Below are 25,796 nucleotides of genomic sequence, written 5' to 3'. Positions count from 1 at the left end.
GCAAGCACACATTGATGTTTCTCTCCCTCTCTTTCTCCCTTCCTTCCCCTCTCTCTAAAAATAAACAAAATCTTTAAAAAGGATGTATATATGTATGTATTTGAGAGAAACATTGATTAGTTGCCTCTCATGTGTGCCCCGACCAAGGACTGGACCCACAAGCTAGGCATGTGCCCTGACTTGAGAATTGAATTGGCAACCTTTTGCCTTGCAGGTTGGTGCCCAACCAGCTGACTTTCACCTGTCAGGGCTATTTTATTTTATTTGTTTTTGTTTTTAATTATATTTGGTTAAATTTATTAATCTTATTTGTGGCTTCCGTGATCTGTAAGAGCCCCTCCCCTCCTATTTCCATCATTGTTTTATCTGGTATATTGAATTCTCGTGCCCTTCACTTACACTAAACTCCTGTGTGCTTTGGTCTGTATCCAGACTCTGGATTTTGTTTCATTGATATATCGGGTAATTGCTGATTTAGCACCATTTTATTTTTCTCGGTGTTCCGAGCTCATATATTTATTCTCCTAGGTGAATCCAAGACTCGTGGCATCAGGTTTTCTCCAAATGTATCTTGATTAGGGTTACATTGAATTTGAGTTTATTTAGTGAGAATTGGTTTGATTTATATTTTTATCGAGCAGCTTTGTGTGCTTTTTAGTGTACCAGGAATGAAGGATTCAGGAAACTTACATTCTAAGTGGACAGAGAGGGGGGAATGAACATGTCAATAAATCATTTATATGGATTTCTGCTAGTCCACCTCTTGCTGTTCAGATGTGAAAAGCTGAGCTCAGTCCAGCCGCGTGTAAGGTTCTGCAGCTGGTTAGTAGCCAAGTGTCGGCCTGGTTTCTGGTCTGCAGACTGCGCCGTTGCACACCATGTCCTGCTTCACTGGGTAGACTGCAGTCCAGCACTGGTGCTTTGCCAGCTGTGCGCTGTGTATCTCAGATACAGCCTGTGGGTGTGCCTAGAAAGTGTGCCTTGTAGAGACATTTCATGTAGAGAAAGTGTAAGTAATTCCAAGCAGCACAGATGAGCATAATGGGATGTAAGTAGTGTAATAAAGGATTGTGGAAAATTACTTGAAACAATGCCATGAGATTGAGGGGGCAGTGAATGCAGGTTGAATCATGTGGTGCATTTTGGAGGCTGGACAGCGAGAACAACTGGAAAGTGCTCACTTTTGGAGAAGTAGACAGGTGCTTCTTACATTGCTTCAGCATCTCCTGTTCTGTGCATCTGCTGTGTTCTCCTGCGCCCCTTCTGACCCAGCAGGAAGTGCTACCTGCAATGTGGGAAACAGGTCAGGGTTGAGTGAAATATTGAGGAATGAATGAGTTTGCCAGCTGGACAAGGGGCACGAGTGCATCCTTGACGAAGAAAGGCTAGCACTGCCTTTGCACAGACAGGCCTGCAGAGGTGGGGAGGAGGTGCTGGACTGGGTTTTGGAGACCTGCCTACCATGACAAGCGCTGTCCTTAGGAACTTGGGAAGCAATGAACCTGGAAAGGCAGGCCGACTTTTTCAAGGGATGAGGGTTGGGGAGGGGGTGTTTAGCTAGAAGCAGAATAATTTACATTACAAAGCTCTTGACAACCTGGTGGTTTAGAGCAGGGCAGACTGGGGACTGGTGGCTTACCTGAGTAAGCCCCGTCTGAGGCCCTTGCCAGGCCAGCACTGCTGCAGGAGGCTAAGGGCAGTTTAGGAAGTCAAGCAGTGTTTGAACTGGCTGGAAGGCAGCAGAGATCATAGGATACGGGGCTAGGTGGCGTCCTGGTGGCCTGGTTCGCACGCCTTCAGTGCAGAATGCCTTCTGTCCAGGGTCCTCAGCCGAGCTCTATCCTCGACCCCGCCTGCTGGGCCCACCTCTGTGGGCCGGCTCTGCTCCCTGTCCCTGCTGGGCTGTGGGCAGTGCCCTCCTGCAGGCGAGTGCCTGCTCCTCCCATCTGTGGGCGTCCGCCCCCCCCATACCAGACGACCCTCCCTTGAGGGCTCCCTTCTCATTCTGCATGGTCTGTGCCCTGCATGCTCACTTTGCTTGGCCCTACCTGAGGGCGTCCGTCAGTCTTCTCTCCGTGGGCACACGGCCGCGCAGGGTGCCGTGTGGGCGCTGACTCTGACTAGCCCCTCTGGTCCTGGCTCACACAGAGACCTGCCCCAGGTCTGGACTTGGTGAAGTCGAGCAGTTGAAGGCCAGCGAAACAAGCAGGCTCAAAGGTTTTGTTCTTTTTCTCATTAGATAGATAATCTTATCTACTCTGAAATGTTTGTAGAGTTTGGCCAGCTCTTAGTCTGGTTCATTTTACTGTTTTAGGGAAAACAAAAAAGTTTTCCAAAGCAAGTATGGTCAAATCTAATATAAAACTGGCCCAGGACAACTCTCAGAAGTTTTGAAGAGAGATTAGGTTAGGAAATGGAGTAATCTGAGGATAATTTTTTTTATTGTTTGATTCTTTTTAAGGAAAGGTTTGGAAGAGGTGAATCGGAGTTGGAGGGGAAGCCACTGTCCAGCCTTGCCCACGACTACTGTCGTTCCCTGCAGAGGCGAGTTCCTAGGCTCAGCTGCAGCTGCTCCGGGCGTAGACGTTAGCACTGGAACTTTTGGCTCTTGGGCATCAGTGAATCGGGTGTCTCCCTTGTTTATTTATGCATTTTTATGTATTTTATAGGTTATTATGTAGTTGATGCTTTTGCAATTATTTAGGTATTTGGTTGCAGTTTGTTTTTATTTTTTAAAATGAGAAGAAACTGGTGCATTGGTGAGAAGCACTGGTCTCTTTTTAAAATAGACAAAGAGTGAACACATTAACTATGCTAATGACAGTCAAGCTGGATGACGTTTTAAAAAGTTGGCTGAGTAGGGCCCTATAGCTCAGAGGTTAGACCACCAGTCTTGTAAAAAGTTGGCTGACTACTACCTGCAAAGAAAAAAATAGCACATGGAACATGCTAGACATATAGAACTCAGAATTGTGTCAAAAACTGAAGTCAAATTAGGGATTCTAAAGTAAGTTCAGCTTTTTTGGAATGAGAACCCTCCTTTGACCTGCTGTGCACCCAAAAGTTGTTTCTGTTAGTACATTTGACTTCCGCACACACTTTCAGGGTTATGCTGTGTGTGAAGGTTTCACAGGAGTCTCTGTTCAGAACATTCCAGCGGCTTTCCAGTCCAGTATGAATTAAATAAGGCCAAGGACATGAGTGTTGACCATGAGGCCCTGCATTGTCTGGCCTGACTTCTGCCCTCCTGAGCTCATCCAGACACGCTCCCCGGAGTCTGTTCTATGCTGGGTCTAGCTGCTCTGTGCCCGAAGGTCCACAGGGCTCCTTCCCACAGGTGTCCCTGCTCACTGTTTCTGTGTCGCCAGCAGAGAGGCTTCCTTTAGAACCCACTGCCGCTTCCGTACCTCCTTCCCTCTGCTCCATGGAGTAGCCCTGTCCCCTAAATGCTTCTCCAGTGAGTGAGAAGATGATGGGGCTGTGGACAATTATGTACGGAGACTGGTGAACGTAGGCTTTGGGCTCTCTGTGTCTCAGCTTGGGGCATTTGGAGCCCTCTGACACTTCCTTGCCACTCACCTGGTGCTGCCCGGTCGTCTGCTCAGCACATAGGTCAGGGCTGTGTGCGTGCCGGGCACCTCAGGACGACTAGGACGAGCAGGCTTACGCCCCTGCCCAGTGTGGCTCTGTCTGCTAGGGGCTGCCCTGGTGGATTTCCAGCGACTGACCCTAGGGGCACAGGGACCAGAGGTTGTCCCACGTTAGCCCTGTGGCTGGAAGAGGGGGGGGGGGTGCGCTAATGCGGCCTTGGTTTTCAGTTTTTATGAGTGAGTGGTTGTCACAGAGCTCGAAACTTGTGATTCAAATGATGTTTTTTAGCCTGTGAAAATTATTTTTGTTCCCTTTAAGTGCTCTAGAGTTAGCGAAACTATTCAAAACTTACTAGAAAAGTTAAATTTACACACTGTGGCAGATGCCCTCCACTGAAATCAAAGGTTATTTTACCCTTTAATCATATCAGTGTGTCTTATCTTCATCCTTTTTTTTTTTCAAAGATTTTATTTATTTATCTTTAGAGGGGAAGTGAAGGAGAGAGGGAGCGAAATATCAATGTGTGGTTGCCTCTGGTGCATCCCCTACTGGGGACTGGTCTGCAACCCAGGCTTGTGCCCTGACTGGGAATTGAACCACGATCCTTAGGTTCATAGGCCTGCACTCAATCCGATGAGCTACAGCAGCCAGAGCCATCCTTTTTTTTTTTTAAGATTATATTTTAATTTTTAGAGGGGGGAAGGGAGAAAGAAAGAGAGGTAGAGAAACATCAGTGTGTGGTTGCCTCTCGTGTGCCCCCTACTGGGGACCTGGCTCTCATCCCAGGCCTGTTTCCTGGCTGGGAATCGAACCATTGACCCTTTCATTCACAGGCCAGTGCTCAATCCACTGAGCCACATCAGCCAGGGCTTCATCCTTTTGAACTTAAACATTTTTATTTTGTTACCATAATCTATTCTTTCTGTTCTCATGGACATTTACATGTGTTTTTTTTTTACTATTATAGCTATTATTGTTGCGAACATTCTTTGACCTGTTTTCTTTTTTTTTAAAGATTTTATTTATTTATTTTTAGGAAGAGGGGAAGGGAGGGAGAAAGAGAGGGAGAGAAGCATCAATGAGTGAGAGAAGTATTGATTGGCTGCCTCTTGCAGGCCCCCAGCTGAGGACCTGGCCTACAACCCAGACATGTGCCCTGACTGGGAATCAAACCAGCAGCCTTTCGGTTTGCAGGCCAGGATTCAATCCACTGAGCCATCTATACCAGCCAGGGTCTCTTTGACCTGTTTCTTGATGTCCATCCAGAATAGATACACAGCTGTAAATACGAACGCCAGATTCTTTTCTAAAAGGGCCAGGCTGGGTTATACCTCCACCAGTAAAGTACAGAATTTACTTGCTCCGTGTTTTCTTCAGTCGCTGAGGCCGTTGGACTTGTCCATCTCAGGGAGCCCAGTGAGCGTGACACTGTTTCTCATACCAAGGATGTTTGCTGCTTTGGTTGGGTATGATAATGGCATGTGGTTCTGTAAGAAATATGTTGGCATTTTTTAAAAGATGCATTTAGCCGTGGTCAGGTGATGCAGTGGGTTGGAGCATCGTCCCATACACCAAAAGGGTGAGGGTTCGATCCCTGACCAGGGCACGTGCCCAGGTTGTAGTTTCGGTCCCTAGTCGGGACCCCCCTGGAGGCAGTGAGTTGATGTTCTTCTCTCACATCATTTTTCTGTGTCCCTTCATCATGTAGCTTAATTTATTTAACCGTGTTTCTGTTCTCGGCCATTTATATTTTTTCATTTTTTTTCTACAATAAATAACATGTGAGTAAGCAGGAATCTATAATGTTCTTTCCTTGATTCTGCAGATCCGGTTTCCCAGTTAAATGAATTCATTGTTCTTTTTCTCTGGCACTTAGGACAATTGAAATTAGTTATTTTTGTAATTAAGCAGCCAAACTTTGAGTTCTGTGAAGGCAGAAACTGTCACTTTTAGTCATGGCCATATAAGCAGCATTGGGCACACAGTAGGGCTGAAAGATTTATTGAATCAGTGGAGGAAATTAAAGATACTAGTTTGTTATAAAACGTCATTCTTCTGGCTGAACTTCCACCAAGATGGAGGCATAGGTGAATACGCCGTGCTTCCTCACACAACCAAATTTAGAGACAACTAAATATTAGCAACAGAAAACATAGCCAGAACACAGAAAATTGAACTTTTCGGAAGTCTGATAACAACAAATTCTTCAGCCTGACCGGTAAGAGGGGCGAAACCAGCAGCTGGCGGAGCGGGGTTGCACAGAAAAACTCGGTCAGACAGACGCAGGCGCGCGGAATCCAGGCGCAGGGTTGGACCTGGTGGGCAACTCAGCGAGCGACTGCGGGGAAACAGCGAGGGAGCAGGGCTGCGGGCTGACTGTGGTCGCGCATTCGTGTGTGGATAGACAAGCGAGGGAGTGGGCAATTGGACCGGGACCCCCTCGGCGAGCGGTAGCGGAGGGCGCCGCCATTTCCCCGCTCTAACCCCGCCTCCACATACAGCGTCATAACCCAGCGACCTAAGTGGCCCTGCCCCAGTGAACTACCTGAGGCTCTGCTCCTCACCCAGTGGCACGAAACAGCAGAGGGCGCCGCCATTTCCCCGCTCTGACCACGCCCCCACATACAGAGTCACAACCCAGTGACCTGGGAGTCCAAGGCTCTGCTCCTCATACTTAACAGGCGTGAATAGACCAAAAATGGCTCAAGAAGATCTCAAAGCCCCAGAGTCTCTAAATCTAAGCGTTGAAGAAATAGCAAAACTCTTAGACGCACAGTTTAAAACACTGGTGATCAGGATCCTCACAGAACTGGTTGATTATAGCCACAAATTAGATATACATATGAAGGTGAAACTAATTGAAATGAATGGAATTACACAGGAAACCAATAGCAATGAAAACGAAACTGGGATTCAAATCAATGGAGTGGACCAGAAGAAAGCAAATAATGGCCAAACAGAAAAGAGTCAAGAAGCAAGAATTCAAAAAAAATGAGGAGAGTCTTAGGAACCTCCAGGACATCTTTGTACGCTCCAACATCCGAATTATAGGGGTACCAGAAGGGGGAAAGACACAGCCACCAGTGGAAAACTTATTTGAACAAATAATAAAGGAGAATTTCCCCAATCTGGCAAAGGAAATATACTTCCAGGAAGTCCAGGAAGCTCACAGAGTACCAAAGAAGTTGGACCCAAGAAGGAACACACCAAGGCACATCATAATTACATTAGCCAAAATTAAAATGAAGGAGAGAATCCTAGAAGCAGCAAGAGATAAGGGGACAGTCACCTACAAAGGAGTCCCCATCAGACTGTCAGCAGATTTCTCAAAAGAGACCTTACAGGCAAGAAGGGGCTGGAAAGAGGTATTCCAAGTCATGAAATCCAAAGACCTACAACCAAGATTGGTCTATCCAGCAAAACTTTCATTTAGAATGGAAGGGCAGTTAAAGTGCTTCTCAGATAAGATCAAATTCAAGGAGTTCATCATCACCAAGCCCTTATTATATGAAATGTTAAAGGGACTTACCTAAGAAAAAGAAGACAAAAAAATATGAACAGTGAAAGGACAGCAAACTCACAGTTATTAACAACCACACCTAAAATGAAAGCAAACTAAAAGGACAGCCAGATCAGGAGTGGAAACATAGAAATGAAGATCTCAAGGAGGGTTAGCAACAGGGGAGTGGGAGGAGGAGAAGGGGGGAGAAGGTACAGAAAATAAGTAGCATAGACAGTAGATAGAAAATAGATGGGGGGGGCAAGAATAGTATGGGAAATACAGAATCTAAAGAACTTGAGACACATGGTCATAAACTAAAGGGGGGTAATGGTGGGGATGGGGGGTAGGGTGGAGGGGAACGAAGGGGGGAATAGAACAACTGTAATGGCATAATCAATTAAAATAAATAAATAATTTTTAAAAAGTCACTCTTCTGTAGCTTGTTTTAAAAGCTCAGGTTTCTTTACTGGATGAAGACCCCCTCACCCCCTACAAGACTGACACGTTGTGAATGTAGAATTTACCGTGGGAAGATGTGCCCCCCTCCCAGCAGACATGCCCCCTGCACTGCACCCTCACTGTACCGCCCACCAGTTTAGCAAAACAATCTGGGCCCACAGAGAGGAAGTGACTTGTGTCAAGTTTGTGGTGCGCAGAACCTTGTCGCATCCCTGTGCACTTCCTGTCACTGAACCTTTCTTGGCCACTTGAATCTCATTGAGGACATCTGTTTCCCGTGCCCTTGTGTGCATGGAGTGTACCGAGGGCAGGGCCTTTGTCTATGCGGGCTGGAAGGGGGAGGGTGAAAGGACAAATGCCCCCGTGAGGCGGGGTTTGGGTACAAGCTCTCAGGAACCACTGGGGCTTACAGGCTTACACAGTCTTCTCGGACCACCCCCTTCTCCCCTGCGCCTAATCCCTCAGCAGGAGGCAGGCTTTAAATCGGTTATTTATTTGACTTGATTTTTGTTGTTGATGTCCTCGTTCCCCCCGCCCCCTTTGCCTACCTCCAACCAGCCCCATCCCTTATCCCCTGGCCTTTACCACTCTTGTTCCTGTCTGTGGGCCATGCGCGTATGTTCCTTAGCTGATCCCTTCACCTTCTTTCCTCCAGTCCCCCACTCCCTCCCTTCTGACAGGTGTCAGTCTGTTCCAGCTGTCCGTGACTCTGGTTCTGTTCTGTTCATCAGTTTATTTTGTTTGTTAGATTCCACATGTAAGTGAGCTTAAATGGTATGTGTCTCTCTGACTGGCTTATTTTGCTTAGCATAATAATAATCTCCAGGGCCATCCATGCTGTTGCAAAGGGTAAGAATTCCTTCTTTTTTATGGCCCTACAGTATTTCATTGTATATAGGGACCACAGCTTTTTTATCTACTCTTCTGCTGATGGGCAATTGGCCTCTTTCCAAATCTTGCTATCGTAAATAATGCTTCAGTGAATGTGGGGGTGCATATACTCTTTCAAATTCGTAAGGCCATCCTACCCCAAATGCGCCTAATATCATCAAATTAGTGTTTTGAGGTTCTTAGGATATATTCCCAGAAGTGGGATCACTGGGTCAAAAGGTAGTTCCATTTTCATAATTCAAAAAAAGGTTTTTTTATTTATAGTTAGAGAGAGAGGAAGGGAAGGAGAGAAACATCAATGTGTCGTTGCCTCTTGCGTGCCCCCAAGTGGGGACTTGGCCTGCAACCCAGGCATGTGCCCTGACTGGGGATCGAACCAGCGACACCTCGGCTCTCAGCCTGCACTCAATCCACTGAGCTACGCCAGCCGGGGCCCATTTTCATAATCTTTTGAGGAACCTCCATACTGTTTCCCACAGTGGCTGCAATCAGTCTACGTGCCCACCAGCGGTGCACCAGGGTTCCCTTTTCTGCACATCTCGCCATCACTTGTTTGATGGTTCATTAAACAAGCGACTTGTTTGCTGATTTATTGATGGTGGCCATTCTGGCCGGTGGCCATTCTGGCCAGTGTGACATGATCCCTCATTGTGGTTTTAATTCGCATCTCCCTGATGATCAGTGATGTTGAGCATTTTTTCATGTATCTGAGGGCCATCTGTGTGCCCTCTTTGGAGAAGCGTCTGTTCAGGTCCCTTGCCCATTTTTAAACTGGATTGCTGCCCTGGCTGGTGTGACTCCGTGGACTGAGTGCGGGCCTCAGAGCCAAATGGCCATCAGTTCTGTTCCCCATCAGGGCGCAGGCCTGGGTTGCAGGTATTTCTCGCATATTGATGTTTCTCTCCCTGTCTAAAAATAAATAAGTAAAAAATTTTTAATTTGGATTTCTCCCTCCCTTTCCCTCTCTCTAAAAATAAATAAATAAAAATCTTTTAAAAAATTGGATTGCTTATTTTCCTGGTGTTGAGTTGTAGGAGTTCTTTATATATTTTAGAAATTAACCCCTCATCAGGTATATCATTGGCAAATATGTTCTCCCATATGGTGGGTCCCCTTTTTATTTTGTTGATGGCTTCTTTTACCATGAAAAAGTGTATTAATTTGATGTAGTCCCATTTGTTTATTTTTTCATTTGTTTCCCTTGCCCTAGGAGATAATACTGGCAAAAATATTGCCATGGAGATGCCTGAGATTTTACTGCCTATGTTTTCTTCTAGGATTTAAAAGGAAAAAAGAAAAAAAGAAATTCGTAATTTTAAAAAGACCCTCTTTAGTCACTGAACTTTTTTTGCATGATTGAAGTTCACAGCTCACAAATCTCAAAATACATTTCTTCTTGTTTGTATGGTTTTGATGTCATAATCTTTTCAATACAAAAACCTTTAAAAATGTTGTTCTTGTTGACATGATTTTTATCATGTTAAAAAGGGAAAAGTTATCAAACCTATGCTCTTTACACATTAATGTTCTGCTCTAATTCATTGATCCTCAAAACCGGTCCGTCGTGACCCCTCGGAAGCATCGTAAAAACAAACCCAGGCCCTCGGAGTGCAGTGGGCACCGTCCTCGGTGGGGGCGCGCGGCTCTGGGGCAGCAGCTGCGGGGCTAGTGCCGTTGCTCTAAACTGCACCCTTTCTTCCAGCTGAATGTCACAAACGTTCATGAAGGAATTGCACTTCTTTTTAGATTTTAGAGAAAGGGGAGGGGAGGGAGAAAGAGAGGGAGAGAAACACCAATTGGTTGCCTCTCGTGTGCCCCCTGCTGGGGACCTGGCCTGTAATCCAGGTACATGCCCTGTCTGTGAATTGAACTGGTGACCTGGTTCTCGGCCGGCACTCAATCCATTGAGCCACACCAGCCAGGGCTGAAAGAATTAATTTTGATAATACTTTACATATGTATGTTTTAGTCCATCTGCCACGATGGGAAGGGTTGGAGCAGGATATCCGATCTTACTCTTGTTTCGTAGGTGAGGAGATGGCTTCAGCCTGCTGGCTCCTGATGGAGACCGAGAGCTGATGCGGGTCCAGGGCTCTTTCTGCAGTGGTCAGCTGGGGCGCTGGGCTGAACGGACAGTGCCGAGCTTTTCTTTCTCTCCTAATGTCAGGGAGAGGCTGCCTTTAGTTAAGAGAGATGCAGACCTTGTTTTGAGCATGGCTTCCTTCTTAGTTCATATTGTACAAAACGAAACATATATGAGAGCAAACGGAATTATTTTGAGTGCACAGCTGCCTGCTGAGGGACCGAGGTATCAAGTAAGCTGACCTGCCCTGAGAGATCTGAGGGGGTTGGGCGTCACTCACAACTTTATTCTTTACGGTGGGCTTTGGGCACTATTGACAAGACACTGGTTAACTGTTTTCATTAGTCACAAGTAGATGTCATTTTAGTGACCATCACTTTTTAAAATACAGGAGGTTCTGCATCTGCCTTTCCAGAGGATACACAAATGTAGATGTTCTAGAAAAAGGGTGGAATGCTCCGATCCTTTCTTTAATTGGACTTTTTTTTTTGTTTGTTTATTGATTTCAGAAGAAGGGAGGGAGGGGGGAGAGAAGGGAAAAAACATAGATTTGTTGTTCTGTGTGTTTATGCATTCATTGGTACATTCTTGTATGTGCCCTGACCGGGAATTGAACCTTCAACCTGGGTGCAAGAAGATGCTCTAACCAACTGAGTTACCAGGCAAGGACTTAGTAGAAAAAAATTTAAATGCAGCACACAAAAATGTTTGGAGTTAGCGTTAAAAAACTTTAAGCCCTGGCCAGTGTGGCTCTGTTGGTTGAAACATTTTCCCATAAACTGAGAAGTTGTAGGTTTGATCCCTGGTCAGGGTATGTATGGGAGGCAACCAACTGATGTCACACTCTCTCAAAGCAATGAACAAAATATCCTTGGATGAGGATGAAAAACAAAAGCTTTAAAAGTTACTCATACAGCCCTGGGCAGTGTGGCTCTGTTGGTTGGGGTATTGTCCTGTAAAATGAAGGGTTGCAGGGTTCAATCCCTGGTTAGCGCACATATCTAGGTTGCGGGTTCAGTGCCCCATGGGGTGCATGCGAGAGGCAAGTGATCAGTGTTTCTCTCATCCTCACTCTCCCTCCCTTCCCCACTCTCTAAAATCAATAAGCAACCCTGGCCGGTGTGGCTCAGTGGATTGAGTGCTGGCCTATGAACCAGAGTTGCCAGTTTGATTTCCGGTCAGGGCACGTGCCTGGCTTGTGGGCCAGGTCCCCAGTCGGTTCCCCAGGAGGCAACCACACGTTCATGTTTCTCTCCCTCCTTTTCTCCCTCCCTTCCCCTCTCTAAAAATAAATAAAAACTTAAAAAAAATAATTAAATACAAACAAGATATTTTTAAAGGAAATAAAATCTTAAAAAAATAAAATCAGTAAGCATGTCCTTGGGTGAACATTTAAAAAATTACACCGTTAGCCATGGAAGACACTTTTAAGATCATAATAGGCCGCTCTCACACTGAGTGGGAAGCCAGCCCAGAGGCAGGGCAGAGCTTCCCCGAAGTCCTCCGCGCTGGTACTGGGCAGGAGTGGGCGCCAGATCTGCACTGGGTGTGGGGTGTGGCAGGGGACTCGTGTTTCTTATTTCCACCCAATCCAGTTGTCTGCCAGACTGGGCTGGATTGTGTGGCATTTACTGGGTGCCAGAGGGTGGGGAGAGCTTTTTCTATAAAGCAGAATATTAAGAAAACTACATTTTCATAAAGAAAGTGCTGTATATTACTGACTAGGAAGGACTGGTTCACTACATTATACTCTGGCAGGGTCTCTGGCTTATCTTCTTCCTTGTAACCCTGAAGATATTCAAGGGGGTCATTGAAATGTGAACTGTAGTAATAGTTGTGCCCACCAGGTGGCATAGTTGTTTTGTCTGAGTGATTTAACCACCTTTTGATTGAGTTACAGTAATAACATTTCTTATTTTAATAAGGAGATGCTATGGTATTGAAGAAAATTGGGCACACTCAGTTTGAGTTATGAGAGAAATTGGTGCCATGTGTCTTTGCAGTAACTGATGCTCCTGTAAATGTTATGATAATAAAAATATTAAAAAGCCGTGTTAAAGCTATAGCTTTGTCCTCCACCCATCTTACGGTATCAGCCTCTCACTCCACGTGGAATTTTCAAGATCACACAGTGTTCGACTCTGTGGTGTCTCAGGGAAGGGATGGGCAAGTCAAGGTTACCGTGGCCATTTTCATCCACATTCTCCTTGTCTGCAGTTGAATTTGAGACTTACTAACGATGCAAGGGTATCCAGTCCATTGGATGAAGACATGAGTACAGAAACAAATGAAGCCTGGCACAAGTCAGCCGTTGACCTGTCACACCTTCAGGTCCACCACAGGCTGTGGTTTTCCACCACAGACTGTGCTCAGGCTACCTCGACTCTGTTGATTAGCTTTGCTCCATTCTCTGCACCACGGATGCAGTTCTGACAGTTCTCCCTCGACCTCCTTTACTCAAGAGAGAGGATAGTGGTGTGTAGACGAGGCTTCAGCGCCACAGGTCCTGGCGGCACGCAGTCTGGTGTCTGGAGGTCCTGCTTCTGCTGCTTTCCAGCTGTGTGATCCTGGCCAAATCCCCTTCTCTGAGCCTGTCACTTCACTGGTGAATGGGAGTGATGATAGAATTGTTGGCAAGGGTTGAAGAGATAACCCTTGTGAAGAGCTAAGAAGGTGGGCTGGCCCCAGAACTCTCAAGTGTTTGCTGCTGCTGTTACCTAATCAGTGTAACTGTCGAATCTTTAGGAAGCTTTCTTGATTCATTATCGTCATCATCATGACTTACTGATTATTTTTATTCTCTTACGTCCCACATCTGTACTGTTATCTTCTGTGTTTATATTCTCTCCCCTCATCTCTGTGTTGTGTCAAGTTATGAAGGAAATCGATTCGTCTTCCTTTCAGGTTTTGGCCTGCTACTTGATACAACGCTCTGTGTGTAGGAGGGGTAGCTCAATACCTGCTTCATTGTGCTCTAAGGAATTTTGTGAATTTTCCTTTTCTAATTTCATTTTTCAGTTACAGTTTACATTTGGTATTATTTTATGTTAGTGTCTGGGGTACGGCATAGTGGTTCGACAGTCATATACTTTACAAAGTGATCCTCCTGGTATTTCCAGTAGCCACCTGGCACCATACCTACTTACAGTATTGTCAACTATATTGTAAATTTTCTTTTCTTTTTTTAAAAATATTTGATTTATTTATTTTTAGAGAGCAGGGAAGGGAGGGAGATATATGTAGAGAGAAACATCAATGTGTGGTTGCCTCTCGCATGTCCACCATTAGGGGCCTGGCCTGCAACCCGAGCATGTGCCCTGACTGGGGATCGAACTGGCGACCCTTTGGTTCTTATACCGGTGTTCAGTCCACCGAGCCACTCCAGCCAGGGCTATTTTGTACATTTTCTTGATGAATCTTATACACACTCTACCTGTATTTGATCTTACCCTGAAAACATAACTTACTCACCTGTGCTTTCCATGTTAAGTTCTTATCAAAAAAGTAAGGGATTTGTATAGTTACTGTATTTTTAAAGAATCAGAGTCATGTATATCTTTGCCCATCATAATTTAAGTTTGGAGAGTTTTCCTTGGTGGTTTCCTCAGGAATTTTCAAGTTTTAAAAACAATAGTGCATTGCCCTGGCTGGTGTGGCTCAGTGGATTGAGTGCCAGCCTGTGAACCAAAGGGTCACCGGTCCAATTCCCAGTCAGGGCACAGGCCTGGGTAGCAGGCCAGGTCCCCAGTAGGGGGACACAAGAGAAACAACCACACATTGATGTTTCTTTCCCTTTCTTTCTTCCTTCCTTCCCTTCTCTCTGAAAATAAAATCTTTTAAAAAAAGAAAATAGTGCATTATGCAATGATACATTGCTTTTAAAGCAGACTGCACTTCGTCTGATTCTTCTGCTTCTGATGGACACTTTAGGATGTTAGCTGAGCTGTGCAAGGCAAGTCTGCTGCTTGCGCCCAGGTGACTCCCTGTTGCCATCCCTGTGCATTGGGGGGGCAGCTGGGTGCCAAGGGCCAGGCCCAGGGAAATGGCCTGGCGTTTTCTCAGGCCAGATGGACTTTGCTCATCGCCCCGATCATGTCTTCCTTAGTGACTCTGTTTGCAGTATCTCCTCCCACCTGACTGGGATGGACTCTGGTTAACCTTTCATCTTTCAGAGTCACGATCAAGATTATTGTTGCCAGAGACAGGAAGGGGCTAGTCAAGCCCCCAAAGTGTCTTGTTTTCTTTGTCTCAGACCAGTTTGTTTCTGGTAGTTTGTCTTTCTCTTGCTCTTTTTCATTTTTGTCTTTTATTCACCACGCTAAGCACCCTTTGGTTTTATTAGGGCAGTTGGGAGTAGATTATATTTTCTTAGGTTGAAAGTTTAGTTTTGCTTACGGAAACCACCTGGGAGGTTTTGAAAAATTCACACTGTAAAAAAAACATTTATTTATTTTTAGAGAGAGGAGAAGGGAAGGAGAAATTCCCATCAATGTGTGGTTGCCTCTCATGTGTCCCCTACTGGAGACCTGGCCTACAACCCAGGCATGTGCCCTGACTGGGAATTGAACCGGTAATCCTTTGCTTCACAGGCCCGTGCTCAATCCACTGAGCTACACCAGCCAGGGCTCGAAAAATTCACACTTTGATTTTCCTCATGCCTCACCAGGAACTTCAGGCATACTCTGTAAAGGGAGCTGGGGGACAGGCACAGGGGACTCTAGAGGTGGTGGTGCGTAGCCATGTCCCCAGGCTATCAAAGGGAGGAAGAGCTCAGGTCTGGACTGCGTAGGAAGGCGGGGCGACATGAGGCTTGTCAGGAGCGTCGTTTGTACCCTCGGCTGTGTCCCTCCGAATGGGCTCTGGTCCTAAACACTGTGTGAGGAGGCAGTGGGGGAGGGTTCCTGCTGGGGTGTCGCCTTGATACTGACTCCTGGCGGGAACTGCTTCCTGGCAAGGTCAAGGATCTGCTAAAACATGGTCTTAAACACAGTGCTTAATAAGTGCCAGGCACCACTGCCCGTGAACTCATCCGTCAGGAGACAGAGCTAGGGTCTGACCTGGGTCTGTCTTAACCACAGACCTAATCTGTGCTGCCTTTGCTGCAGAAAGACCTATAATACTGACATCGTGCATAACACAGCACCTCGGTGTTCAGTCGGCAAGTGTGTCTCTGGTCTTTGTTGTGCACTGGGGGCAATGAAGGGTTATGTTTTTGCTCGTGGGCATCGGATGGTAATTCTTTCACAAGGTGCCAGGCTCCCATGTATTAACTCACTTCCTCACCCCTCCAAGGACCTGGAGACATTCCAAGGGACTTTTCCTGAGCAGTGAGATAGAGTTCTTCCTTCCTCCGCTTTCCATGTGAGTCCCCAGGGTGGTCTTCACGGCAGTGTGGTGGGTGTGTGCTGTGACGCGCCACCTCAGTGGGACTACTTGCTGTGGACACCCTGCCAGATGTTTCCGGTCCCGGCGGTAGCAGTCAGAACCCAGGGTTTTAGTCTGTTTTACTGTTTCAAACATCAGCCAATTTTTATGTTAAAAAACAAGAAAGTAGATGAACATTGAGTACATTCAAAGAATACTTTTGTTTCCCCGAATTTTCAAGCTACATTTTTTAGCAGCATACGGTGGCAGTATCAGGGACGGGCTTCGCGAGTGAACGGGGTCACTGCACCGGCACAGGCGCCTGCCTGCGAGCCGCGGGCGGCATGCAGGCAGCGGGGGCTGCGGTGCTCGGACAGCACACCACGACCGGCGGCCGCACCCATCGCACACCGCCCCTCCCTCGGCTCAGGTGGGCGGTTGTGTCTGGGAGTCGCGTGCTTGCGGAGCTGGGGCTGCGTAGCAGGAGCCGAGGTTCATCTGCTGGGCACTCACCGCATCGGCATTCAGAGAAGAAACCCCGAGCAGAGGGCCTGTCCGGGGCTGCCCTCCTGCTCTTCCATGCTCCGAACACGAGCACTCACCGCCTCTCGTCACCTCGTTCATGTTAGCAGAGCTCTGGCCAGATGTGGAGCCTCGCCTCACACGAGCCTTTTTTAGAACCTTAGAACATTGTGTTTGGCATCCTCCACCCTCTTGTGAAGTAATAAGCAGAGGACACACTCGGGAGTAATTTTCTCCCTCATCGTTAAAATCCCTTCGTTTTAAAGGCATTTAGTGTGCCCTTCACTGACTCAGGTACACTGGAATTTGTGTTTTCAGCAACATAAGCAGGTGTCTACTTGAATGTTGAAAAAGGCAATAGAAAATGAATGCCTTCATGCTGCAGTGGTTACTGTTTAAGTTGACTTTCCCTCTATCAGTGGAAGAGTTTTCCCTAGCATTATAATACATGCTAACAGAAGAGTCTGAACTATCTTTCAGAACTGGTTTCTTCTCCTGATCTGGCCGTGACACCGCAGCTGGGAGTGAGGGGCGGCCGATCACGCACAGGCCGAGCCTTTGCAGCCGCTCCCCTCGCTCGCCGTCTCGACTATTGTAGTTTTTTGGTTTTGTTTTTTTAAAGGTTTTATTCATTTATTTTTAGACGGGGAGGGAGGCAGAAAGAAAGGGAGAGAAACATCAGTGTGTGGTTGCCTCTCATGTGCCCTCCACTGGGGGGCTCGGCCTGCAACCCAGGCATGTGCCCCAACTGGGGATCGAACCGGCCAGGGCTTAGATTTTTTTTTTAAATAATAGGTTCCTTGATCTTTAGCCTTGGCTAAGACAAAAAATGAACCCAATTTTAATATTTCTCTTTATTTCTAAGTACTCTTCAGTATATCAAAGAAATATTTGTTTATCATAGAAATCAAGTAGAACCACGGTTTTTTAAAAGAATTATAATCTTGCCATTCTAGTGATAAGTGCTGATAACATTTGAGTACATTGCCGTTTCCCTGTGGGATTTACTATGGAGGGTCCCAGCGGGGCTGTATCGCCGATTCTGTGCCAGAGCCGTCGTTCTCCCGTGCCGTGGGTCTGGGCTTGCAGCCCCAGTGCTCGAGACTGTGCTGCCCTGAGTGCGCTCACTGGCTCCTGTCTTGTTTTTCAGTGGACGAGTACATCGCCATCGCTAAAGAGAAGCACGGGTACAACATGGAACAGGTAACGGCGTGGTTTTCTTCTGTTGTTAACAGTGGGTTTTTAGAGCTGACCCGTTGACATTTTTTAATTCTGTGGGTGGCGTAGCAGTGTTTCCCCATCAGCAGTTTTGGGGGTTACTAGCAGCATCAGGCTGGACTCTGGTCTTTCCTCACTGCTCCAGGGGAGCAGGAGACAACGACGCTCTGCCAGCGCCACTGCGTGTCCAGGGCTTCAGGCTGGGGCGGCCGAGGCGGGAAGGTGCGGGGCCCCGGGGCAGAGCAGTTCCCTGTGGGGACGTGTAATCTGCCATTTCTGCGGGTGTGTGATGGTTGCTCCCGACTCATGCTGCCGCTCCCGACCCGGAGTAGTTCAGCATTGTTTTGAGTCACTTTCAGGCTGTGAGAATTAACTAAGGCTTTCTTTTTAACAGTTGTTTAGAGCCTGTTCATGAGAAATGCACGAGATTTTCCCCCCAAAACCGTGGTGGTTATCCTATCTATGCCTTATTTCTAATTACTGCTGAAAAGCGAGCAGCGCAAGGTGGATTCCTGTCTTCCTGGGCATTGATCTAGATTTTACAGCCTACAAGTTACTAACATTTTCTCATTTATTCTGGTAGTTTCAAATACTGAGGGCACAAGTAATCGAAATTATATAGACGTAGACTCTTTCTTTCAGCCTTGGTTTTATTTGTAGCTATTCTAATGTGGTAGAACTGTTTAAAAAGCCAGTTACAATAAGATATTAAAAAAAAAAGATATTCAGTAGTTCTAGAATCTTTCAAAGCCAAAAATATATGCTTCTCCTTTTTCAACCCCGCTTATGAACTTCATCAAGTTGCCCAGAAAAATGATCAATTTACAGAGTGTAAATATTATTGGGTGATTGATTGCTAAATATACTTGTAGGAATTTTTAAGAATTTTGATTTTCAAAAGTATGATCATTTTCACTTTCGAATTGTAATGTAAGAATTTTTTCAGGAAAGTATCCTGAGTCACCTCTCTCATTTCTAATTTGTTCCTTGTCCATTTGTATATTTTTTTCTTTTTGAGCTGAAAAAATTTTTTAAATATTTTAATGTGTTCTTTGAGCAAAGCAATAACAAAGTCATTGCGTGGTTTTATCACTTGGCCCTTCCTCTTGTGTGCAGAGGCATTAGGGTGCGGCTCTGCCGGAAAGCAGGTTCTAGAGCCGATTCCTGGCGCTGTCCCGGTGGCCAGTCAGTCACTGTCCCAGGGCCCCTGCGTTCGCACTTGAGAAGTGAGAACGGTGGCCCTGCTGTCCTAGGGCTGTGGGGTAGGCGCGTTCGTGCCCAGAGGCGAGCTCTCTGGGACTGCCGCTTAGCAGCACGTGCGAGTGTGAAGACGGACACTCACGCTGTTCTTTTGCCGACCTCATTTGTATTTTAGTGTTTTGTTCATGTCTTCAGTCTAAAATTTCACTGATACTATTTTTCTAGGCTCTCGGGATGCTTTTTTGGCATAAACATAATATTGAAAAATCATTGGCTGATTTGCCCAACTTTACCCCCTTCCCAGATGAGTGGACTGTGGAGGATAAAGTCTTGTTTGAGCAAGCCTTTAGTTTTCATGGGAAGACTTTTCATAGAATCCAACAAATGGTAAGTAGATGAGGCTATCGATTCCCGCCCCCCAACCCTTTCCTCTGCCCTGTCCCCCAAGGGACAGGCTGACCCCACAAGCAGGAGCATCCCCGTTTTTAGGACTACTCCCCAGGGCAAAATTGGCTCACAGCTTGCTGCTGGGGCTGAGAGGCTACAAGTTACAGCAGTAAAGCACTTCCTAGCGGTGGGGGCCCCACCCCCACCCTGTCTCTCTTGAAGGGACCCTCCAGAAGATTAGCCTAGGGAGAGGGTCTTGGGTGGGTATGTGATGAGGCGGGGCCCTGTCTGCCTAGGGGTTTGTTCATGTCTCACATCCGGAGTGCTGCTTGATGGGCCCCTACTGCAGCCACTTATGGACAGTTGCATTAGTGCTAAAATGGAATTTTTCAAGATAATCTAAAAGTTTTGTTGAAACTTGAGCTCTGTGCAAACCCTGACTCATCTTAACCTGGGTTTACACTCTTTCATGGGCTGAGTGTCACCTACAGTCAAACTTAGTAGTTTGTAGATGTAAATTGATGAGCGTTCTTTCATAAATCTTTTTTCTTACTGGAGAAGGGCAACTTAGGACATGTCTGAATATGTGAGAGAGATCCTAATTGAGTGTATCGGAACACATCTGTTCAGAAAGGCTAGCTTCAAATTTAAAGCAACTCATTTTTTTGTTTAGCTTCCTGATAAATCTATAGCAAGTCTGGTGAAATTTTACTACTCTTGGAAGAAGACAAGAACCAAGACCAGCGTGATGGACCGCCATGCTCGTAAACAGAAGCGTGAGCGGGAGGAAAGGTCAGTGGTGCCGGGGGTGGGGTGGGGGGTGCTTCTGCTCGGGGACACCGCAGGCACTAGACCTCTGTGAGCTGGTGGACACACAAGGCAAAGCAGTGACAGAAGGACCTTCCAGCCAGACTCACACCAATGTCCTTTACTCGCTGTCAGTGAGCTGTGTGGTTGCAGGGGACTCGGTCCCACACACGGTTCTGTCCTGAACGCATGGACTTTCCGCAGGTCCTTCCATGCCCTTTAAGGGTGTCTTCTTTACACAGAGGGGACCTTGTTTCCTAGGTTGACGTTTACTTGGTGCGCTTGTCCAGATTCACTCCACATGTTTACATGTTTGGCGTTTGAGATGCCACTGCAGTTTGGGTGTCTTCCTCCCTTTCTGACCCTCCGACTGTGCGTGAGTGAGCGAGAAACATGTCCTGGGGTCACGGCACGTGCTAGTCTTCAGGCTGGCGTAGTGAAAGGACGCGTCTTTGTCATCGTGTCCTCGGCTTCTGTACTGAGCACCACGTCATGGGGACGGCTCTGGGCTTCTGTCCAGGAGGCTGGAGCTCGACTGGGCAGGTGGGGCGCTCCTGCCCACCCGCACTCCTCTCCGAAGTGGAGGACGCCTGTGGTTAAGGGGCCAGCGCCCCACGTGTGGCTTTTCTGTTAGGTTGGTGACTGTTAAAAATCACGTTTTCCACTTTCTATTGTATTTTTTCACAAAAAATATTTTTATGAAATCATAAAATACAGTATTTTTATAAATTGGTAACAATTTGGCCCCATCTCAGAAGATTATTTTATGATTTCATATAGAATAACGTGGAACGGACTGAGAGTTGAGGACCCCATTTGGAGAACTCGGACCTCTTGGCCCCAGTAGGAAATGCGAGCGGTGCTTACGACACCCCCGAGTCTGTGCAGGTGTGAGACCGAGCGGGGCACGGCCGCCCGGTGTCTGGTCTTCAGCACACATGCCAGTGGGTCTGTTTATGGGTCGGCGCTCCTAGTGACCAAAGAGATGTGGCGAACCCACTAAATGAGTTTGTTTTCTGTGTCACAGCCACTTTGGATTAAACTTTGTCTTTCTGCTGCACGTCAGGTCTCGTTGACTGCGTGTGAGTTAGGTGGCTGCCACCGCCACTCAGCTGGCCTCTGCTGCGGCCCGCAGGGCTGGGCGCTCGCTTCTAGTGATGCTGTCACCTGCCACGGGTCTAGTGTCTCTTTTTCTTTAGTTACGAAAACTGCCGGGAGAGGATGTAAGCAAAAGCTCCGTGTCAGGGTGAGCGTCCTTTTTGAGAAAAACTCGATTTAAAATACCAGTTGTCCCTGCCCCCCAGAGCCTTCGCCCTGCCCAGACTTGGGTGGTCCCGAGGGGGCAGACGGGGCATCTGACTCACAGGGAACTTGTTCCTGGTTCGGGGGACTTGACTCTCGGACGGTGCCTCAGGTGTGTCTGTAGACCGAGTCTGGGAGGTAGGAACCTGTTTTAATCATTGATCTTCGTCATTTACACCAGAAGAACTATGGAATCGGCGTTTTATTTGAATTGTAAAAATGTTTTTATCTCAGCAGTCTGAAAACATAATAGTTTTGTATTAAACCTGTCATTAAATCAATTTACTGCTTACATTTATATGTTAAATAAAATTAATACAAAGTAATCTTTGGTAACTTTTTCTTATTTTCCAGTGAGGACGAACTGGAAGAAGCAAACGGAAATAACCCGATGGACCTTGAGATCGATCAGAATAAGGAGAGCAGAAAAGAGGTGTTTGTCTCTCTTTAGGCAGATAAATGCGTTAGTAGTTCATCAGCAAAGCATCCGTTCTTCTGACTTACTCTACTTAATGTATTAAGTGCTAATCATATAAGGTACCGGAGTATAACGTTTAAACAATAATAACTTGGCTTTATAGAACTTAGAATTGTGTTTGCCAAGAAACCTGAGTAAAGGAAGTCTTTTTTTTAAATTATATTTTATTGATTATGCGATTAGAGTTGTCCTCATTTTCCCCCTTTGCTCCCCTTCCCCAGCACCCCCACCCCTCAGGCAGTCCTCCCACCGTTTATGTCCACGGGTCATATGTGTGAGTTCTTTGACTTCTCCATTTCCCATGCTGCACTGTACATCCCCACAGCTGTTCTCTGTAACTGCCTGTTTGTGCTCCTTAACCTCCCATGTCTCCCCCACTCACCCATGGCTTCCTTTCATCCGGCATCCACCAGAACCGTCCTTCTGTATCCACGATTCTGTCACTGTTCTCCTTGTTTGCTTAGCTTGTTTTTTAGATTCAGGTGTTGATAGATACGTCTTTTTGCCATTTTATCGTTCCTAGTTTTGCTCTTCTTTTTCTTAAGTCGCTTGGACATTTCATATAACAATGGCTTGGTGATGGTGAACTCCTTTAGTTTTACCTTGTCTGGGAAGCTCTTTATCTGCACTTTGATTCTAAATGATAGCTTTGCTGGGCAGGGCAGTCTTGGCTCTAGGTCCCTGCTTTTCATGACTTTGAATATTTCTTGCCAATCCCTTCTAGCCTGCGAAGTTTTTTTTGGGGGGGGAATCAGCTGACAGTCTTAGGGGAAGGAACTCCCCTGGAGGTAACTAACTTTTCTCTCGTTGCTTTTAAGATTCTCTCTTTATTATTAACCTTTGGCATTTTAATTATGATGTGTCTTCATGTGGTCCTCTTGGGTCTATCTTGTTTGGGACTCTGTGCTTCTTGGACTTGCATGTCTATTTCCTTTACCAAAAATTAGGGAAGTTTTTTCTTTCACTAATTTCCAATTTCTTGCTTTCTCCTCTCCTTCTGGCACTGCTGTGAGGCAAATGTTGGACGTCTTGAAGTTGTCCCAGAGGCTGTTTATACAACTTCTCATGTATTTGTTTTGTTTTTAAGATTGTATTTATTTATTTTTAGAGAGAGGGGAAGGGAGGGAAAAAGGGAGAGGAATATCAATATGTGGTTGCCTTTCGCACGCCCCCTATTGGGAACCTGGCCGGCATGTAACCTAGGCACGTGCCCTGACTGGGAATCAAACGGTGTCCCTTTCGTTTGCAGGTTTGCAGGTTTGCAGGCTGGCACTCAGTCCACTGAGCCACACCAGCCATGACACTGTTCTCAATTTTTTTGGATTATTTTTTCTTCTTCTTGTCCTGACTGGTTGCTTTCTTCTTCTTTATGTTCCAAATCATTGGTTGGATTCTCAGCTTTATCCTGTCTACTTTCATTGCCCTAAAAATTGTTGTTTATTTCAATTAGTGTCTCCTTTGTTTCTGACTGGATCTTTTTTTATGCTGCTGAGGTCCTAGGAAGTCTTAAAAGGAAAAAGCCGCAGTGAAAAGAGATGGTTTGTCTGGGGCGGAGTCCTCACTGTCATCTGTCCTGCGCGGCCAGCTCCGGCGGTTAGAAAAAGCTACGGTTGTGAGGCCTAGGCCAGAGCACGGCTTCTCCTCTCAGCCTTGCGGCTCCTTCCCAGCTGTCGCTGGCCTAGGGCTCCGCACACACTGGCCCAGCAGGCGACACCAGACGGCTGGCAGGGACGCAGCGCAGGTCCTCTCCTCACTCAGAACCACCACGCGGGCCGTCCAAGGGTGTTAGAGGTTTTCCGTGTCTAGATCCAGGGGACCTGTGAATCCTTAAGTTGTGGTGACTTTTGTAAACTGTCCACAGGGAACAGTGAGGTGTTGGGATGATCTTAACCTTTTGAAATGGGAGTCCTGCATTAGTGTCCATTCATAAAATTGGGTAAAGCGTATGCCCTCCAATGGGAGTTGCAGTCCTGCATTAGTGTCCATTCATAAAATTGGGTAAAGCGTATGCCCTCCAATGGGAGTTGCAGTCCTGCATTAGTGTCCATTCATAAAATTGGGTAAAGCGTATGCCCTCCTTGGCGGGTGCCCTCCAAGGAGACCCAGGGTCCCAGGGCTCAGGTCGGAAATCCCACAGCTGAGCACTGCTTGCTGCAGGCCTGGGCTGCGCCCGCGAGAGCTGAGGGCTGGGCTCCAGAGCCCTGGGCACCCGCAGGGCCCCTCAGCCAGGCTGGAGTCCGACTCCCACTGTGGGGACGACTTCTCTGTGTGGTCGTTGCAGGTCTTCTGAGGGCAGAGTCCACGGTTTCAGTAAAATCTCAGGGGGCTCTCTGTCTCAAAAGGTTCCAGAGTGTGAGAGCAGCTGCTTTAAGCATGGGAACACCAAGTGGTGTAGGCGCACCTGAACTTTAAATGGCATCAACGTTACATGCTTTTTATAGACAAAGTACAAGCACAGCTAACCAAAAAGGAGAAGATGAAACCATTTACACACACAGTCACTGTGAACATCATGGTGACTTTCCAGGCCACATCCTCTGTGAAAAATACATGTCTGTGTCCATAATTCTAACAAATACTTATTTTTAGAACAGTATAAAATGAGATCTTAATATACATATAAAACTTTATAACCTTTCAAATTTACTCTACCTTCAATGTATTTGATATCAATACATTTGCATACACAGCTGTATGTTATTCTATCACACAAATCTTTTATAATTGAGTGAATTAATCTTCTGTGGGTTTTTACAGTCTTCTGCCCCTGCTTTTTGCTGTTACAAATAATGCTGAAATGCATAACTCGTAACTAAGTGTGTGTGCACTTACTTTTTTCCACTAGAATTAGTTTCTGGAAGTTGAATATTGGGTCAGAGCTTTCTAGTTACATTTTGAAGGCGTTTTTGGTACAGAATGTATCACCAACGAGAACCTAGTCACTCTTTCCTCGTGGCACTTTCGCCAGTGATTTGTAAGACAGTCCAAACACCAAGATTGTTTTAAGGGTTAGATGAATTAACATCGTTTTGGAAACTAAATTATTCTTGCAATTTTTAGTAAGCTTTGTTTTGATGCATTGTCTTTTGGGTTCTTTTTTTATGGGGTTTTTAAATAGTTTTTTTTTTTTTTTTGGTTTTTGTGGGGTTTTTTGCTTATTAGCTTCAGTGGGATATTTTAAATGAGAGAAAAGTGTTTATATTATATTAGTTTCTGTAATTCTTATTTGTAGAGCTTAATTTCTTTTTTGTTTTTTTCTCTACTCTTTCAGTTGCCCCCTTTTTAAAAAAGATTTTATTTATCTTTAGAGGGGAAGGGAAGGAGAGAGGGAGAGAAACATCAATGTATGGTTGCCTCTCATGAGTCTCCTACTGGGAACTGGCCTGCAACCCAGGCATGTGTCCTGAGTTGAACTGCGGGAATCGAACTGCGGTCATGTGGTTCGTAGGCCCGTGCTCAATCCACTGAGCTACACCAGCCAGGGTTGCCTTCTTTTTTTTATTGTTGTTCAAGTGCAGTTGTTTCTATTTTCCCGCCACCACTTTCCCCCATCAGTTTCTGATTGGAGATGAAAAATGGTTAACCTATCCTTTGTTTACACTCTGAGCTGTTGCTAAACCTGGCCCATCGCCGGCAGGTGGTTCTGACTGCACACTGAGTGCTGCTGTTACGGGCTTCACTCCTGGCTTTTGTGTCCCACCACCACCACCCCACCCCCCACCCCTACACCCCCCCCCACCCACCCCCCCCCCCCCCCCCCCCCCCCCCCCCCCCCCGCTGCCCGGGCCGGTCCCGTCACCAGCGCTGGGGCAGTGCTTGCTGCCGCCATCAGAGTTTCTCGGCTTTTTGCCTCAGTCTTTCCCAGCAGGAAGCAGAGAGCCCAGCTTTATCAGCATTCGAGCTTTATCAGCATTCGCTGTTACTCTTACTAATGCTCTTAACAAGATGAGATCAGGGACAGTTCCCTGAACTTGTTCTTAAAATGGTTACCA

At 46.4% G+C, this 25,796-nt stretch overlaps 1 protein-coding gene across 2 annotated transcripts in view; it reads left to right on the top strand.

Moving 5' to 3' along the window:
* Nucleotides 1-25,796, top strand: part of RCOR1 (REST corepressor 1) — a 117,797-nt gene that overhangs the window by 75,935 nt on the left and 16,066 nt on the right. For both annotated transcript variants that reach the window (XM_037130172.2, XM_037130171.2), the window contains 4 exons: nucleotides 17,563-17,615; nucleotides 19,056-19,217; nucleotides 19,891-20,009; nucleotides 21,681-21,759. In XM_037130172.2, the coding sequence (XP_036986067.2) occupies nucleotides 17,563-17,615; nucleotides 19,056-19,217; nucleotides 19,891-20,009; nucleotides 21,681-21,759 (413 nt within the window). The remainder of the gene's footprint in view (nucleotides 1-17,562; nucleotides 17,616-19,055; nucleotides 19,218-19,890; nucleotides 20,010-21,680; nucleotides 21,760-25,796) is intronic.

Source organism: Artibeus jamaicensis, unplaced genomic scaffold, assembly GCF_021234435.1.
Source record: "Artibeus jamaicensis isolate MK-2021 breed Jamaican fruit bat unplaced genomic scaffold, CSHL_Jam_final contig_444, whole genome shotgun sequence".
NCBI lineage: Eukaryota > Metazoa > Chordata > Mammalia > Chiroptera > Phyllostomidae > Artibeus > Artibeus jamaicensis.
Note: the sequence above shows the minus strand (reverse complement) of the source record. Positions and strands in the feature narration are given on the sequence as shown.